At 41.6% G+C, this 16,959-nt stretch overlaps 2 protein-coding genes across 2 annotated transcripts in view; one reads left to right on the plus strand and one right to left on the minus strand.

Moving 5' to 3' along the window:
• Positions 1-344: 344 nt before the first annotated feature.
• ferry3 (FERRY endosomal RAB5 effector complex subunit 3) lies at positions 345-16,078 on the minus strand. Its single transcript, XM_008297530.1, has 14 exons — positions 16,011-16,078; positions 15,379-15,567; positions 14,288-14,433; positions 11,857-12,038; positions 11,283-11,382; positions 10,839-10,963; positions 9,214-9,320; positions 8,924-9,121; positions 8,159-8,287; positions 7,477-7,545; positions 7,002-7,204; positions 3,084-3,141; positions 2,755-2,822; positions 345-1,617 (listed from the first exon to the last, which is right to left on the minus strand). Exons 2-14 carry the CDS (start codon positions 15,557-15,559, stop codon positions 1,525-1,527), a joined length of 1,659 nt encoding a protein of 552 aa, XP_008295752.1. The 5' UTR covers positions 15,560-15,567; positions 16,011-16,078; the 3' UTR covers positions 345-1,524.
• The window catches only part of elmo3 (engulfment and cell motility 3), a 41,733-nt gene continuing 38,504 nt past the window's right edge, over positions 13,731-16,959 (plus strand). Inside the window, exon 1 of the mRNA XM_008297527.1 lies at positions 13,731-13,742. The gene's annotated coding sequence lies outside the window, so the exon portion shown is untranslated. The remainder of the gene's footprint in view (positions 13,743-16,959) is intronic.

Below are 16,959 nucleotides of genomic sequence, written 5' to 3' on the forward strand. Positions count from 1 at the left end.
TGCTCCACTGTCAACTCCTTTAATCAGCTTAATGCCGCCACAGAATGCGGCTGTGGCGAAACTTTCTGACGAGCTCAATTGATTGTCTGTCGGAAACGGCTCACAGGCAGCCATTAGATGTGCAGGAATGTAATTCCAATGAATGACATGGATTTGTAACTTCAGAGAGATTATGTCCCTGTGGATAACCCATCAACAGGAAAATAAAACCCAGAACCAAATGCCACTCCAAGTGCATCACTGGTGGCAGATGAGTGGTAGAAAAAAATGTAAAAAATGTAATCATCCAATATGTGAAGCTCTTTCATGGCTCACTTTCATGAAGAATGTACATCACATCTGTGTGTTGAGTGTGTTACTTTTTTTATTCAAACATAAAAATGTAAACATACAAAGTAAATATACAGGATTCACATCTGCGCAGGCTCAAGTTTTGGACGACTACTTTCAGTGCAGTGTTTGCTCAGGTTGATCGCAGACTCAAATGGCTTGAGATGAATTCCAATGGGCAGTGGGCTCTCATTAAAATCTCTTTTAGTAAGTGTTTAAGTGTGTGTGCAGTCGTCCCTTCTCACATCTTTGAGTTCAGGAACAGTGCCATCTGCTGTTGCACAGGTAAAGGGGAGGGACCGTACACGCTCGCACACACGATCCTCGCTACACAACCCTCCGTAACACAAGACAAAATCACCTGCTCGTTTCAGCGGCAACGCAATTTGTCTTTAGGACTAGAGGAGCCAAGTACATGTCAGTTCTCTGTGGAGGACCCAACCCCCCACCATGAAGCCAATTACCCACGAGATTACACTCCTAAATCTCATATGATGGCTGAACAGTGCGGTCATCTATCATGAGTAATTCATAAGCAGATAAATATGATGATAGGATGTTCATACATTATAACTAAAATTGAGGTTTAAATTTTTCTTTCTTTCTTTATTTTTTACAATCAACATACTTTTATTAATCTGTACAGCTACGTGTGGTGAAACGGCATCATGTGGTTGGGTTGAAGTTTGTCTAATAGCGGATCACTTCAGTAAACAATACTGTGTTTTCACATTTTCCTCGTCTGTTTCATCATTTTCACTCCCTGCCAACTGGAAAACATCTTCACCAACTCAACAATTAGATGCTCCGTTAGCTCAAACAAGAGCAAAGCTACAGATTTAAAGAAAAACTGGAATATTTTTCAGTAAAACCCCGGAGACTTGAAATGGCAATTGCAGTGGCTGATGAATCCAGTCCTTTTTCAGTGAGAAATACTTACAGAGTGTAGCTTTGGAAGGTGCAACACGAACAAGGTTCATCAACCGCATAAAAATGTCTCCTCTCATGTAGAATCCTTTTTGCACCTCGGCTGTAAGTGCCTTAATGCCTCCGTGACTTATTTGTCAAATGAGAGTTGTCTGCTATTTCACGGACTCACTTAATCTCCGATACGTGACTTGTTGATCCCTTTAAAACAAAATGCGTCTGTTTGTCCAAACGAGTTAAGGATGCGATGTGGTGCACGTCTACCCATCAGTGCTTCGAAGTGAGAGTCAGGGTGGAGGAGACACGGAAGATCTGAGGCAGCATGTTGCTCAGTTGGTAGAACATCTCCTCTGAGATAGTCTGTCAATAAAAACAGACAGGCGGGGTTAGTGAGCAACAAGGGACCGGCGTGTGTGCAGCAGCAACAAAGTCTAGTGCACATTTCCACCCGAAAACACCGTCCTAATGGAAGGAGATCAAGCTAAAGTTGTGCACATGAAAACATATCAGGATTGTTTGTTTGCAGCCCAGTGATAACAGCCCCTGTGGTGTCCTTCGGTTCACAGGGAACAGTAGTCGAGATGCTGAGATGATGTGAGCTGCAGCAGCTGCGACTAACAGGCGAACATACCGTGTCACTCTGAGCATCGCCACCCGTCACACAAGAATGTTAAGTAATCTTAAGGCAGAACCACAGTCACAGAAGCACCTTTCAGCCACTCACAGACACACGGCATATATATTTAGACTCAGTATTTCTTTGAGGCATAGACAACAATGTCACTTCAGTGGGTGCTATTTTGAATGGTGTCTGAGCATGTAGCTGACAGGAAGCCATACAGTCGGAGTCTTTTGATGCCGCTTGTTTTATCATCTTATCCTGTCAACATGAGATCATGCTATAGGCTCCGCCGCCTTCCTGACAAACCACAAAAAGCTATAGGTACATAGCATCCAGCGAAGCCCCAAATACATCACCAGTCACGATTCATCCAGCACCGAGGTTTTGAATTACTTAAAAATATGACAGCAACCCAGAATATTTCCCCTCTCTTACTTGTAAAGTAACATCGACTTATTTACATTCTGCAAGGCATTAACATCAGAGCTGGATTTCCAGGAAAGTGAAAATGATTACACCTCAGTGTTGGCAAGCTAAACGTTAATCCCGTGGCTTATCACACATTTATATGATTGAGTTTCTGAGCTTTCTTTTTATCACAGCAGGGTAAATACTGGGCAACAGAACCTAAAGCTCTATAATCTATGATTTATGGTGAGCTTTTCAAACAGTCGCCTCTTCTCCGCCCGCATCCAGAGGTATGCACTGCAAGGCCAGGTGTGCCTTTTGTGAGCTTGTGTAAATGCGAAGCCTTAAGTATACATTTCTTTTGAAATAACATAAAGTCTTATTGGGAGGCAATCACTCAAGGGACCGTTGTGCAGCCTTCGCTATAAGTTGTGAAATCAGAAACAGACAGTACATGCTGATCTCACCTTTGGCACTAGAAACTGAACTGTGCGGGATATACCGCCGTCCCAGGAGGCCATTTCCATCATAAAGCCTGCAAATGAGACAGATTGTAAGTTACTCAAATTTGTCTTAATATCATCTTTCATGTTTTAAATATCTCTCTGTAATGCTCAGTGTTTTCCATTTCCTCTCAACCCAGACGATTCCCAGAATGAGACAAATGACTGCTTTCGCTACTTGTGGGCCAAGAGAACAGACAGAGACTAACGTTCTGTTCAAATTCAGTGTGTGTGTGTGTGTGTGTGTGTGTGTGTGTTGAGGCAACAGAATAAATCTAAAACTTTCACATTACCTTTGACACATTTGAATACCAGCTCAGCCCGTTTAAGACACCATGGAATGGTCATCTCCTGCAGAGCAACGAGAAAATATGAATAATTAAATCTTGTTAGTCGCATTTGAATTTAGCGAAATTGAACATGTACTGGCCGGGTACGGCTACACACTCCGAGTCTAGTGTGTCTCAGTGGACCTACACACAACATAATGTTCAGAAGAAAATGCACAGACGTCAGAACAGCGAAGCTCAACAGAGACACGCAACATAAACATCGATTAGAAAAACGCATAAACAACAGATACATGTTTAAAAACGTATGACAAAACTAGTTCTGATCCGATTACACCATGATGGTTTTTGTCAGTCTGTTGGTGCAAAGATTAATACTGGAGACAAGCAATGGGCCCCAGTAGTAAATGGGATGAGAGAAGCAATGACGCATTTGCAATTAATGAAGATAAAATGTCATTAAAAAGACAGCAGGATGAATTTCATCTAACATGGTTACCTGCTACGTGAGAGCACTTCAATCAGACCAGGAAACATCACGCTAATATCATCATTCTCTTTATTCTGTTTATTTATTTGCCTCTTTCATTCTCAGAACAGGACTTCTTTTTAACTCTCCTTGGAAAACAATTTGATTTTCTTTTGCAGTCACTTTCCCCTTTTATGTTTTTATCTTATCTTTTCAGACTGAAGACATCACCTACTTAGATAGCTTCCTAATGAGTTGAGGCGGGTAAACAACTTTACTATGTTGTGTCTGATTGGATTAAATCGCTCAGATATTATGTTTGTGATCTGCAAATTTACATTTTTTGTCTATGCTGCAAAGAGAAAGAAATAAATAAACATAAAACAACGAAAGGAAAAACACAGTTATTTGTGTTGATGGAACTGGTGCTGAATCATATTGACAGTCCACGTTATGGCCTGATGCTTGCTGTCTCCACTGTGACTGTTGAATGAAGGTGAAAATACACAAAAACTATCTTGAAACAAATAAACAGGACATATTTGTACTCTGCATTTCACATGGTGACACCGAAGTCTCTTGTTAGGCGACCATGTGTCAACTCAACGTGTCAAACTGTATAATTGATGTGAACTGGCACCATTCTGCCACAACATTAAAACCACTGACAGGTGACGTGAAGAACATCAATAATTTCGTTACAATGCAATGTTCTGCTTCTACCCTGTGGCTCCTGGCATTCATGTGAGTGTACTTTGACACGTACCACCCACCTAAACATTGCTGCAGGCCAATTACACCTTTCTAATAGTTCCAAATGCCAGCGTCCTTTGCCAGCAGGACAATGCATCCGCCGCACACACTGCAAAAACCTCCTCAGGAACGGCTCAAGGAACACAATAAAGAGTCCAAGGTATTGACCGGGCCAAAATCGATGCCGGTGCCAAACACCACAGGACACCCCCAGAGGTCTTATGGCCCAGAGCGGTTCTAGTCGGACAAAGGGGACCTACACAATACAAGCGTTTCCAGTGTTGAGGCTGATCGGTGTGTATCGCTGCCCTTCCTGCCTCTTCTGTTCTCCTTTTGAGTGTATTCGACTCCAGGCTGCACACAGTGACTTCAGCGGGTAGTCATCTCTGCAATCCACCTTTTCCCCACAGCAAGGAGTGTCACACAGCGTCTGCCACACACTCGCATAGCCTTTCACCCACTGGGAACTGTGCTGCACCCATCCCATGTCAACAAGCTGTACACAAAACCAGAGGGAGGGGTGTCAGAGAGGCTCATGTTTAGGCCCACGACAACTGCGTCAACCGCTAACCGTTTTGCCCTCGAGATAAACTGCACAGGCTTGAGCAATGGATCTCTGACACGTTAGCGTATTCGTGCAGTGGGGAGTTGACCTGGTTGGTGCTGCAGGAGCGCTAAAGGCAGCCGAGCAACAGAGGCAAGAAAACAGGCACAGGCAGTTGACAAATTGTGTAAGAGTCATTGTCTGCAAACCGGCTCTCCAAATTGGCTGAAAGAATTTTCCTCCCCGCTTTTAAACATTTATTATATTGTCATTAAACAGTTCTTCTCTTTTTTCCCCCCTCAAATGTTCTCAAAGAAAAAGAACGCCTAAAAATAACAGGAACAGCCCTGTTGTATTTTGAATGTGGTCTGTAGTTCATGTAGACAAACTATAGCAGTTGTTTAAACACTAAAACACAAGAATAGGCCTGCACAAACAGGCAAACGTCTCTCCGAAATGGGAAACGCCTGAAAAGAAGCTGACAGATGGAAAGTTTGGATGTGAAACCAGAAGCTATCAATTAAAGATCCTCTGGTTCCCGAGGCTTCAAAAGTTAGAAGACTTTGGTTATGTAAACAAAACAGTCTTGATTAGACAGGAGAAGAAAAATAGCAGTGGGCACGTCGTGGCATGACTGCACTCCAGACGGAGGATTGTAGAGAATCTACTTTCCACATTATGGGATTCTTGGTTTATTTAGTTTTATTATGACTACTAGTTATTTTTACTCATTTAGGGCAGCCAATGCGATTAAAAGAGAGAAAAGGCTACTTTTATTCATTTTTAGTGGATCAATAAAGACAGATGTACTCATTTCCAGACATAAAGGAAAAAAGAAAACACTGTTTTGACCAGACTTTGGCCTAAAGTCTGCTTCATTCAAGTGCATCAGCCACTGAAGGCTTTTGCTTTTACTCTGCCTTTCTGTGTGAAAACAGAGTGTAGCTGTACATAGACTTCGTGGCACTAAGTCAACAGACCTGTTGTTGACCTGAAAATGTTCAGTTGCAGACTGAATTCACCGTCAGGGCCTGACAAGCCACATCACAGCTGAGCCGGCAAGGCATCAACAAGTAGAGACAGAATGAAAGGGAAGACATTTTCCCTGTGCGATCAAGGGAACCTGTACGGCAAACAGGTTTTTGGCTTTAACACACAAGTACGAGACTGAAGCAGTTACAACGGGGTTAATGACGAAGGTTCAAGAGCGGCGCTGCTGGAGTGTCATTGAGCAACAACAAATCAGTCGTCAGCTCAGACCTGCAGCTGATGACTCAGCTCCAAAAGCACACAGAACGGAAAAATGGATTTTTACCCAGAAATTGAAAGTCTCTGTATTTAACATAGCTGACAGTAAAACTTTGGGCAAAAAGCATGAGAGAAGAGACGGGGGGATAAATTACAAGTTCTTTTGGACTGATGGACCACCACAGTCCTGTTAGGTCAACCACGTTTAAACTTAACGTTATTTAGCAGTATTATTATATAAAAGTTGATACTTTCATAACGTTTGAGTCAGTTCAGTCAAATCTGAATCAGTCCTTTCAGGTAGCTATTTCAGCTGTTTATATATTACAGTACAAGTCCCCCTGGTCGGACATCATTGCCCCAATCTGTGTAAATACCCCAAATGCCACCTATTTTCTACTCAATTGTGTTTGAACTCCACTAATCTAAGCCAGAGCTATGTGGCTGTCACAGTAAGACTGCAACCCTTTCCTAATCTTCTCAAGTGTTTGATAGCCAAACAACTGCAGTCCAACTTAAACATTTACCCTTCTATGTCATGCATTTTGTCTTTGACAAACACACTGTTTGGCAAAACAGGATTAACTATTTACAACTATTTACATTGTTTTTTTGATCTGTACTAAGTGGTCTAGTTAGCTCGTAGAGTTTAGGAAAACAAGACAGAACTCACTGTGCAGCTGTTGGTCCAACAAACCTAAACAATGTCTGAATAAACATTATGGTTTGAGATTAACCGAATATTCAATTTGGGTTTATTTATTCCCATGAGAGATTAGACTACTATATTACTACATATCTTTATAAAGTGTGTGTGTGTGTGTGGACAGTCGGATAAAGACAGACTCCATTTATTGCACCACCATCCACACACTGAAGCCCTCGCCGTGCCTTCAGCATCTCTCACCTCTGACATGTCGTGGACCAGCAGCAGAGGGACGGTAACCGTGGTGATGTCATGTGTGCAGCAGACCTTCAGGATGTTTCTCAAACCCATGATAGCCGGATCTCGGGCCGTGATGTTCCCTGAACGGACGTTATCATCCACACACAGATGGAAGACGACGTGGACTTCTGACAGGTTGGAGTGCCGTGAGATATAGAACTCACCTTGGGGAGCAGACACAGCAGATGAATTTAAAAAATGTGTGATGGAGAAGGAAAAAAAAAACCACATAAAATAAGTATGCTCTAAAATCACATGCTTGATAATGTGCAATGCAAATGTCAGTAGGATTTGCTCTCCTAATGTTTAGGAATGAATGTCTTGACTGTAAAGGCTAATGCACACTTACATATTCATACTCTTGGCGTAGGAGGAAATATCAATAGGTAGGAGAAGAGAGAACGCCCACACACAAGAAGATGTACACAACCATTACCTGGTAAGATATTAGCAGGATTTCTTTCAACATTTTTGGTCTTATCATCACCTCCATTCCTTGGAATCTCTGTAAGGACAGAGAATTTCAAAATAAAACAAAAATGCATGGAATGTATGCAAACACATTTTTCAGGATATCTTATAAGGACACTGAGTGGGGATGGCAGCTGGACTATCCATGTAGGGCTAGCTAGCCAGACTGTTTCTATGTACAGCTGTGCTCCATTAACCACTGAACTTATTCTGTGGTAAAAATCTGGACAACACAACACAGTAGCAGCGCTGTAAAGTGTCTCTGATTTCCTTTTAATCTCCCTCTCATATTGTCAGGTTTGTGGTTAAACTCATCTTCAATCAAATGCTCCTGATGTGAAAATAAGTACGATGGATGCTCTTTCTTGTCTTTTTGAACATCAAATCAGCAAAGCTAGAGGTAAATCTCAAAGTGAGTGAATATCATACATAAACAACTTTAGGACGGCTCAGCTACTTGTATCCTGTAGATCCATCTCTATGGCAGTTAAGTGCTTTATAATGTCTTCCAAAATACAACTAGCTGTCTAAAAAAAGATGCCTCAGCTGTCTGGAATAATACTTTTTTCTGTCAGTGTTTAGGTCTCCAGCTGGACTGACCCTCAGTCTGCTCAAGTCTTGTCTTTCACTTTGCAAAGAAGTCTCACCAGGTTGGTCTTTCTGCTTGCTGCTCCGCTGGGCTCTGGCGTAGAGCACCACCTGCTGCACCTCCTCCAGCTGCTCCTCCAGACAGTGGAAGTGGAAGTCGGTGCACTCTTTCGCCACAGTCGCAAAATCTGGTGGGGGGGTCAACACAGAACAGGACAGGGATGAAATGATGCCAAAAAAATCCCCAGCTATATTTAATGTTATAAATATGAAGAGTTCATTTGCAAAAAACAGATGACTCAATTTTTGTAGATTTTCAGAAAACTTATTTTTTTGTTTTTTGCTTGAGATGATATCAATCAAAGTGAAGCTGAGTGGATTTGACTCAGGTGAAATGACAACAATAGAGACAACTTAAGTTTGATTGATGTTGTCTCAGGTAGACGATGGAAAAGTGGGTTTTCTGAAGGTTTGTGAAGATGGAGTTATCTGTTTTTGCAAATGAGCTCTTCATATGTAAAAGGTGAACGGAGGGGCTGTGGCCACTGAACTAAACATTTAAAGAAATGCGGGAAAAGGGTGTTATCATTCCAGTAAAAACGAGACACAACAGGACTGAGTCATAAGCAGAACCAAAATCTAAATGTTACCACTTATTGTTCCCAGAATATAACAAAGCACTGCAGGAGCTGTTGTGGAATACGTAAACATGCAGCATGAAGCCACCGCAATAAACCCTTATCATTCCCCACAACAGCTTCACAGACCGCCTGAGTAAAATCAATACAATATTCCACTGCATCATACTCCACATGCCCCCTGACCTCTCTTGATGCCGCTGTAGGAGTTGACCCTGTTGTCGACCAGCAGCACCAGGCCACAGAGTGATGAGGAATACAGGGAGAGGGCCGTCTGTAAACGCCGCAGCTTTGCTCCGCTGCTGCCGTGTCGCCGGTGTTTACAGAAGTCCAGCACGTCCGCTCGGACCAGCCGCAGGTTGTGCATCGTCTTCAGTTGTGCTCCTGGAAAAGCAAAAGCGTTTTTTTTTTATAGGCAGTGCATGCTACCTGATGTCCTGCATGAGTGGCAGGAAAGCATATTAGAAGTGAAGTACCGAGGTGTATGGTGAAGCTCTCCTCCAGCTGAGGTTGCTCTTCAAACATCCTGGCTCCAGAATCTGCAGCCTCCGACAGCTGGCTGGGCTGCACTTTAATCTCTTCACTGGAAAACAACAATGGGGAAAAAAAAAAAAAACAATTCATGAGATATTTATCAAATGCTGCACAAACATCCTTAGCTAGTATTAGTTCTAGCTAAACCCACTTGTTCTTTAGAGGCATACGATAGTTTATCAAACACATAACACGGAGGTTCAAGGAGAGAACTCACAGAGCCTGAGGAGTTTTATTTCAAGACAAATACAGAGATTATATTTTAGTCTTTAAAGGAAAAACTCTCCTACCAGTGAGTATTTTTTTCTGGCTACTTGTTGGACAATAAATGAGATAAAATTGGCCACAATGAGCGACATGGTTCTGCACAGATTTAAAAGTAATTAATGATTCTGAGCATTTAACAGCAGAATTTAGTTCAAAGTTTAGCGAGACTGACTGAAGCTCAGAAATCAAATACAAGAGCTGGATGTTAATAAAAATGGTTTTGGACATGACAGTTGTAAGCCTCACTTATCTGGATTCATTTTTTTGAATTGATTCAACTCCTATCACATAAAAATAACACACAGGATCAAAGAAATCCAAACTACGAGCCGAGTTCTGTTTGTAGCGTCCCTTTAACTAAACATGCATATTTATACAGCGTTCAGACTGCTGATACAGAATGTTTTAAGTTCCACCCACACATAACAAGATAATGATATTCATAATTTTTAAAAAACCGATGCAGCATCAGCACATTGTCTGAGACGTTCTTGGCATCGAGGTCCTGGTGGTATCTGATTTTGATGGAATATCCAATATATGAAGATGAGTGTAATAAATGAATCTGAACCACCACTCTGCAGGACTGCATTACTGTTAACCACCATCAGATTTTTTTTCCCCTATTCATGTCCCAAGATGCCAGTCGTAACTGCAAAGCTAAGCATCAGTCAAACCAAGATGGGTTTTGACCTCTTCAATTTCTATGTAAATGTAGCCTGCACTTCAAAATAGTTGATATCTCGTGTTTCGGATTAGAGCTGGTACACATGTGCTGTCGTTTAAATTTACTTAAAGGGTCAGTTTGTCCTCTAGCAAATGTCCAGATGGAAAACAGCTAAAAGAGGGATGTCTCCAGTAATTGGATTCATGTTATGAGTCAACAAAACAAGTTATTCTAGTTATCGTGAAGATCCTGCTACTTGGCTGTGTCCGAGTTTGTTTTCTTTCCTGGTATCTAGTGTCTTTTAATCAGCCTATTCCAGCAGCGTAAGATCCCAGGATTTAAACATCAGCTGACTTTAACACTTAATCGCTGCACAAATAAACTCATGTTGGACTTAAGGCCACACTGTCAGCAACTAGTCTGTTCCAAGACGGTACAACTACAGTTTGCATTCACTGCAGGTTATCTATTTCTGGAGTAAGCACCTGGCTCCAGTGTTCCTCACTGTTCATTATCGTCGGTCAACAAACCTACACATAGCAGATGTGAGCATAAACACATACAAATATCAACAATAACAGATTGTCTTCTTCCAATAAGTGTATACACACAATCACATATAGATTAACTTACTTAATTTTGCTGCTGTTGTTGGATTTCTGCAGGTCCTGATGCAGTTTGATGACCCACTCCTGATACTCCTGCTTCTGGATGCCGGTGACTTGCTTCAGCTCACTGGCCCACTTGTTCTCCAGCACCTGTTCAAAGAGCATCGTGTCAGACACTGAGGATCTTTAATAGGAAGGAAAAAAAACACTTTTTTCTCTGGATGTCTGTGAAGACTCTCAGTCATCCAGGTCATGGGTATTCTCGTGGTTTAATCGTAGCAACTGGACTTGCTTGAGTTTCTTTTTCCTCTGGAATGCTGGGACAGTTTTGAAACTTTAACTGAAAAAGTGTCCAAATGAATAACTTCAAATGTCAGAGGTGGAATAACTTTGGCGCTGCACTGGGATCAAGGGACACCTGCTTCTGACACTCGTCACAAACTACAGAGCGCTCCAGCTTTCTCTGTACCTGCTGCGCATCAAAGTGTTGAGAAGCTACTGCATTCACATCCTGGTCACTCAGCGTATTTCCCAGCTCGTGCATCACTTTGTCCATTTCTGTTGCTTGCCTGCCAGACAGGAAAGTATTCATTGATTTGCTTTGACAGGTGAGAAAATACATTAACATTTAAACAATGTAAACATGAGAGAAACTGGATGCTCTATTATCTCCATCTGAGGCAGGAAACTAACATCTAGCTGATATGAAGATCAACTACAACCTTCATGGCTTAGAAAAATAACATAACAACTGATTCACTAAACAAAGTTTACTTCCTTTCAAGCTGAAACATAAATATTTCACTACGATGACTAAAATGTGCAATGAAATATCTTCACAAAAACAAAGTGGTGAGACTACTGCATTCAATCAAAGACTAGAGGTGTTTATGTTTACAGCACAACAGGGGTTATGGGACTTGAGCATTTGATAAAAATTCATGGTACCCGTTGGATTATACATTCAGCCGTTAACAAAGACAGGTGCGTGCGTGCACGAAATCCAGAAATCTGAGTTCTTGGCAATAATCCCTGACACTAACCTCTCCTGTAGCTTCTTAATCTCCATATCTCTCTCACTAATGAGCTCGGAGATGCTAACAAAGTAGTTGTGCTCCAGGTTGAGGAGAGTATCTGAGGCGGGGGAGTGGATCAGCTCATGGTAAACATCAGCAAAGTCCTCATCCCAGCTGGGCTCTTCGGGCCGAGCATGCTCCAACGTGGTCTAAAACAGAGAAAACAAGACACCCATTTTAAAAACAGCCATTGCAGATTATAAAACCAAGGCATCCAACTTAACCGTGCCGTAACTTCCGCATTTTAGGGCTGCTTTATTGTATGAAACAAACTGTGATGATGCCCCACTGCACATGTTATTAAGGGAGGGGCTGACTTTTGGTGAAAAGTGTGAAAAGCACATTTTTTAGTGGAAGACAAACGAGGAAGTCAAAATGCAGCGTCAACACAGTTTCTGTGTTTTGCTCTGCTCAAACCTCCAGGGCAGTTGATGTACCCCATCCATAATAAGAGAAGCAACAGAACAGCATTCAGAATCTGAAACTCCTCTATTTATACGAGCTCAGGCAACAAACAGGACGGACGCTGGACAGCTTCCATGTGTATTTCTGTAGGACTGCAGTAAAACGTTAACTGGCCGTCTGTTCTAAATGTCTGAGTGCACTGGGACACAGGTGCTTTAGAAGACAACCTGGGGCATCCCCTGTCTTTTTATAAAGGCAGAGTTTAGACTTCTGAACTTTAAAGTGTAAAACCAAAGCATCTCATTGACCTTCTTTGAACAAGAAATAGGAAACACTCGCTTTCAGAGAAGCACGCCCGTGAACAGACCATATATGATTGCATTAGAAAACCGCAAAGTTTGGTTCTCACTTCGCAGTTTGTTTCGTATTGATCTATAACATAAAAGTGATGACTCCATCCTCGAATGTGTGAAACAGCCGCCACATATTGGATCTCTGGTAAGAAACGCATCAAAGTGTAACCAAGCAAAATGAGTGAGAGACATTAAACGCAGCATGCAGGCTCACGTAATGAGATTTTTTTCTCAGGAACTCATGAATAATCAATTTGGAGATGCACTGCACTACTTCTGTTTAAATTACTTTAATGATCCATGACGGCCTCAAAGTTAGCGGGAGCATTCAAGGACACTTCCGAAACACGCTGCTGTGCTACTACAGAAACATGGAGTAGTGGATATACGATCAGGGTGCATTAAGCAGCCAGCGTCTGAAATTAACTTCTTCAAACACCTGCCAAGTATAAAACGTGCTGTCCATATTATTAATAGATATTTTCCACACAAATATCTTCCTATGCGATTTTAGAAACTTGTACAGGGAATCAAGAAATGTTGCGTTGTCATTGCAATAGGATCCACCAGTCAGCCATAACGTTAATACCACTGACATGTGAATACCATTGGTTATCTCATTACAAAGCAATGCACTGCTGGGGGGAAACCATGGGTTCTGGCTTTTATGTGAATGTTACTTCAATATGTACCACTCGCCTAAACCTCCTAAAGCAACAGCGCTCCCTGATGGCAGCTGCCTCCCCTGGCAGGGCAATTCAGCCCATCGCGAAAACTGCTCAGAAATGGCTTGAGGAACACGACATAGAGCCCAAGGTGTCGACCCAGCTCCCAAACTCCCCAGATTTCAATCTGACAGAGCATCCACGGGATGCGCCAGAACAGGCCCGATTCATAAGGGGCCGGAAGCACCCGATGGCAAGACACCACAGGACATCCCCAGCGGTCCATATCCATGTCTTGACAGGTGAGAGCTGTTTTGGCAGCATGATGGGGGCGTACACAACGTTAAGCAGGTGGTCTGAATGTTGTGGTGTATAATCATGATATACCATATAATTCTAATTGCAAAACAGCTGTTGTTCTGCAAACTGTGTGTTGAAGCTAAAGTGGGATCAAGCGGATGTGGAAGTGGAAAAACTGAGATGCCACGTAGAGTTGTATATATATCTATGTCCTAATAATAGGGATAAGCATATAAGATGTTTTTTTGTCATAGAAAGCAGTTCTTAAAGTGGAACTGAGCTATTTAAGTGTGACATCAAGATCATTAATTAGTCACAGGGGCTAAAAAACAAACTGCCTGGGAAACAAGTTCACTACTTGTGTGTAAGACATCCACAGCAGTGCTATTTTATTGTAAAAAATGATACATACTTTAGTCGGCAATAGCCACAAGTTGGTGAAAAGTCATAAACACAATAGGACATGCAAATACCAAACAGGCAGAACAGCCACCGTCTCATTTATGAATGTAGGTGTTATGGATAAATGGATCCCAAAACACATCAGGACAACAAATTTGTAAAGAGGCTCGCCTGATTGTAGGTAGTGATACGACAGCATGTGCTGTATTGAACAGTAATAAAAACACTAAGATTAGTTTGCAGGCACAATAACACACTGAAACGTGTCATCACCTCCACATAAGACCTGGTCCATGCATTGGTGAGCCGGTTCACATCTACATCTCCTGTTGTGAGCCTCTGCAAGGCCAGCTCTGCCTCTCTGTCATAATCCAGAATGGTCTGCTTCTCGATGAAGTTGGAAAGCGAGGTTTTCAGCTCTGTAGGAATAGATTCACACACAGCAAAAAACAGTCACTGAAAAATCTATATTTTCATTTCAGTGCATGTCAAGCAGTACAGTGCAAAACAATTAGACTGGATCCACTTACTTCACACAGATAGAAACTTTCAAGGGCAGTTTATGTTTGCCCATTAATTATTGCGTGCCCAGTTTCATTATTTAATAGACACGCTTTGTGCATTTTGTTGCCTGTCTGACTCACATCGCATGTGGAAATGCTCCATCACAGGCGTGTAATTTATTAAACAGCTTGACTTTAAAAAAAGTGTATCATGAACACAATATCTGTCATAAAAAACATAATTCAGTTATTGTCATCAAATCTAGTTTCGACAAGAACTATATTATTCCAGGCAAAGTACACCCCTCTCAAGCTCCATCCATCCATCCGTCATCTCTACACCTTAATCCTCACTAGGGTCATGGGGGGCTGGTGCCTATCCCAGCTGGCTCAGGGCAAAGGCAGGTTCACCTGGACAGGTAACCAGTCTATCACAGGGCTACACTTAGAGACAGACAACCAAGCACACTCACATTCACACAATTTAGAATCACCAATTAACCTCAACATGTTTGTGAACTGTGGGAGGAAGCCGGAGAACACAGAAAGAACCCACGCTGCACGGGGAGAACATTGAGACTCCACACAGAAAGATCCCGGGTGTCCTCATCGGGACACGAACCGGAGACCTTTCAGCTGTGAGGCGACGGTGTTAACCACTGATCCACCTTGCAGCCCCTTATCAAGCTCCCTCAATCAAATAGTTATATTTAGGTTACAGACAACTGCTGCTAAGGTTAGGACCAGGAGGCATGGGTATTATATTTGACAAAGATGGCTTCAACAGTGAGCAGGAGGACACCACAAATGTACAAGTTCTGTACTGCAATATGCGTTACAACTGAAGCGCACCAGTCTCACCATTTTCTATGTAGCAGGGGATTTTGTGCAGCAGCATCAGGCGCCCGTGAAGGTCACTGATGTTCTCCTGAACGGGAAACTGCAGGGGAACTTTGAGGACACAGTTGTGTTTTCCTGCCCTGAACTCAAACACAAACTCCTTCTCAGCAGTGCTGGTCGCTTTGCCTTTGTTCTTCTTCATAGTCACAGCTGGAAAATAGAAGGCAAAGAACGAAAACACCATATTGTAAACCTCTGGGTAGAAATCAAACATAAAACACCACCTTCTCGCTGTCACTTCAAATTTGTGCAATAACCAACATGAACCTGCCAGCAACAGAAAACAGTATTGACATGCAGTGCAAGCAACACAGAGCAACACGTTTGAATCAGTTATTAAAGAGGCTTGCATTTGCTTAAATAATTATGTTTGACTAAGTAGCTGAGTGTAATTTAATCACCGTTAAGTGTCAGAGCTCCGTTTGTGTACAATGTTGAATTAGCTCAACGTTAGCTAGCAGTACAGCTAGGCTAGGTACAAAGGTAACATCAGTATTTTTTAAAAAGACACTCTGTCCTGGACGCGTCTAGCTGATCACAACATTTTTCTTTATTTTAATGGACATAAAACCCTTATTAAGAGGCAGATTTACCTGAGTATGAATGAACGCAGTAACGTTATTTCCTGTTGCAAAGGCAGCGGTGCTGTCAGTCAGCTGACCGCTTCGGAGGGAGGCAGTGACCGTAGCAGCACTTTCGCAACACGGAGACTCAGCAGTTCACCGTTTAATTGTCTATTGTGAGTAAAACAGCCATGAAATATGTCTCAACTTTTAGTGACCGCCGTGCCCAATCTATCTTTTTATTTATAGTTTTTTTTTCAATTTATTTATTTTTTAACATACAAAGCAACTGCACAAAAGCCACGAATCTACTGACCTGAAAGCTTAAATTTACCAGAGCGCTATTTTCTTATGGCACTAGCGCCCCCTGCTGGATTAAATCGTTTTCACTCGATGGTTCATAAACGATAACTTATTCATGGAGCTACAGTAAGAACATTACAGAAAACATTAAAACAACGATTCTGTAGACAAAGTGTTGTTGATCAAATATGAAAAAAGAGGCTCTTAGAGCTGTACGGAAAATATTGGAGGCTAGGGAATGATACTAATGATTTTAATATGGAAAAATGATAAATAATGATAACAATAATAACGAAAGAATAAATAATCTATATTCTGAACCACTATATTTATTTCAAAATAATAATATAATGTTTTTCCTCCTATTACTACTGCTACTACTACTACTAACAATAATAATGATAAGCATGTGTTTTATGATATTATTTTTATGTGGTTTTTAATTCTCTCGTTTTTTTTATCATTTCTATGAATAAGAAAGAAACAATGAAGACTTTTTAAAATTTTATTTTACAGTTAATCATAATTATTACTTTAAAACAATAATGTAGTGACTTCTCCAACTGTTATTAATAATAATTCTACCGCTACTGCTATTACTACTGGAGCAACTAAAACTACTACTACTATTATTATGTGTCCTCATAATGTCAATATTTTATAGCTTTACTCTATC

The sequence above is a fragment of the Stegastes partitus genome, unplaced genomic scaffold, assembly GCF_000690725.1.
Source record: "Stegastes partitus isolate 25-593 unplaced genomic scaffold, Stegastes_partitus-1.0.2 Scaffold1227, whole genome shotgun sequence".
Classification (NCBI taxonomy): Eukaryota; Metazoa; Chordata; class Actinopteri; family Pomacentridae; genus Stegastes; species Stegastes partitus.

What these genes read in the sequence shown, in the direction of transcription:
- ferry3 (XM_008297530.1), bottom strand. Translation starts at nt 15,559, where the DNA reads ATGAAGAAGAACAAAGGCAAAGCGACCAGCACTGCTGAGAAGGAGTTT. An exon ending in AACAACAGCAGCAAAATTAA is followed by an intron (nt 9,321 to 10,838) that starts GTAAGTTAATCT and finishes GTTGTTTTCCAG; the next exon opens with TGAAGAGATTAAAGTGCAGC. An exon ending in TGGTCCACGACATGTCAGAG is followed by an intron (nt 3,142 to 7,001) that starts GTGAGAGATGCT and finishes GTTGCTCTGCAG; the next exon opens with GAGATGACCATTCCATGGTG.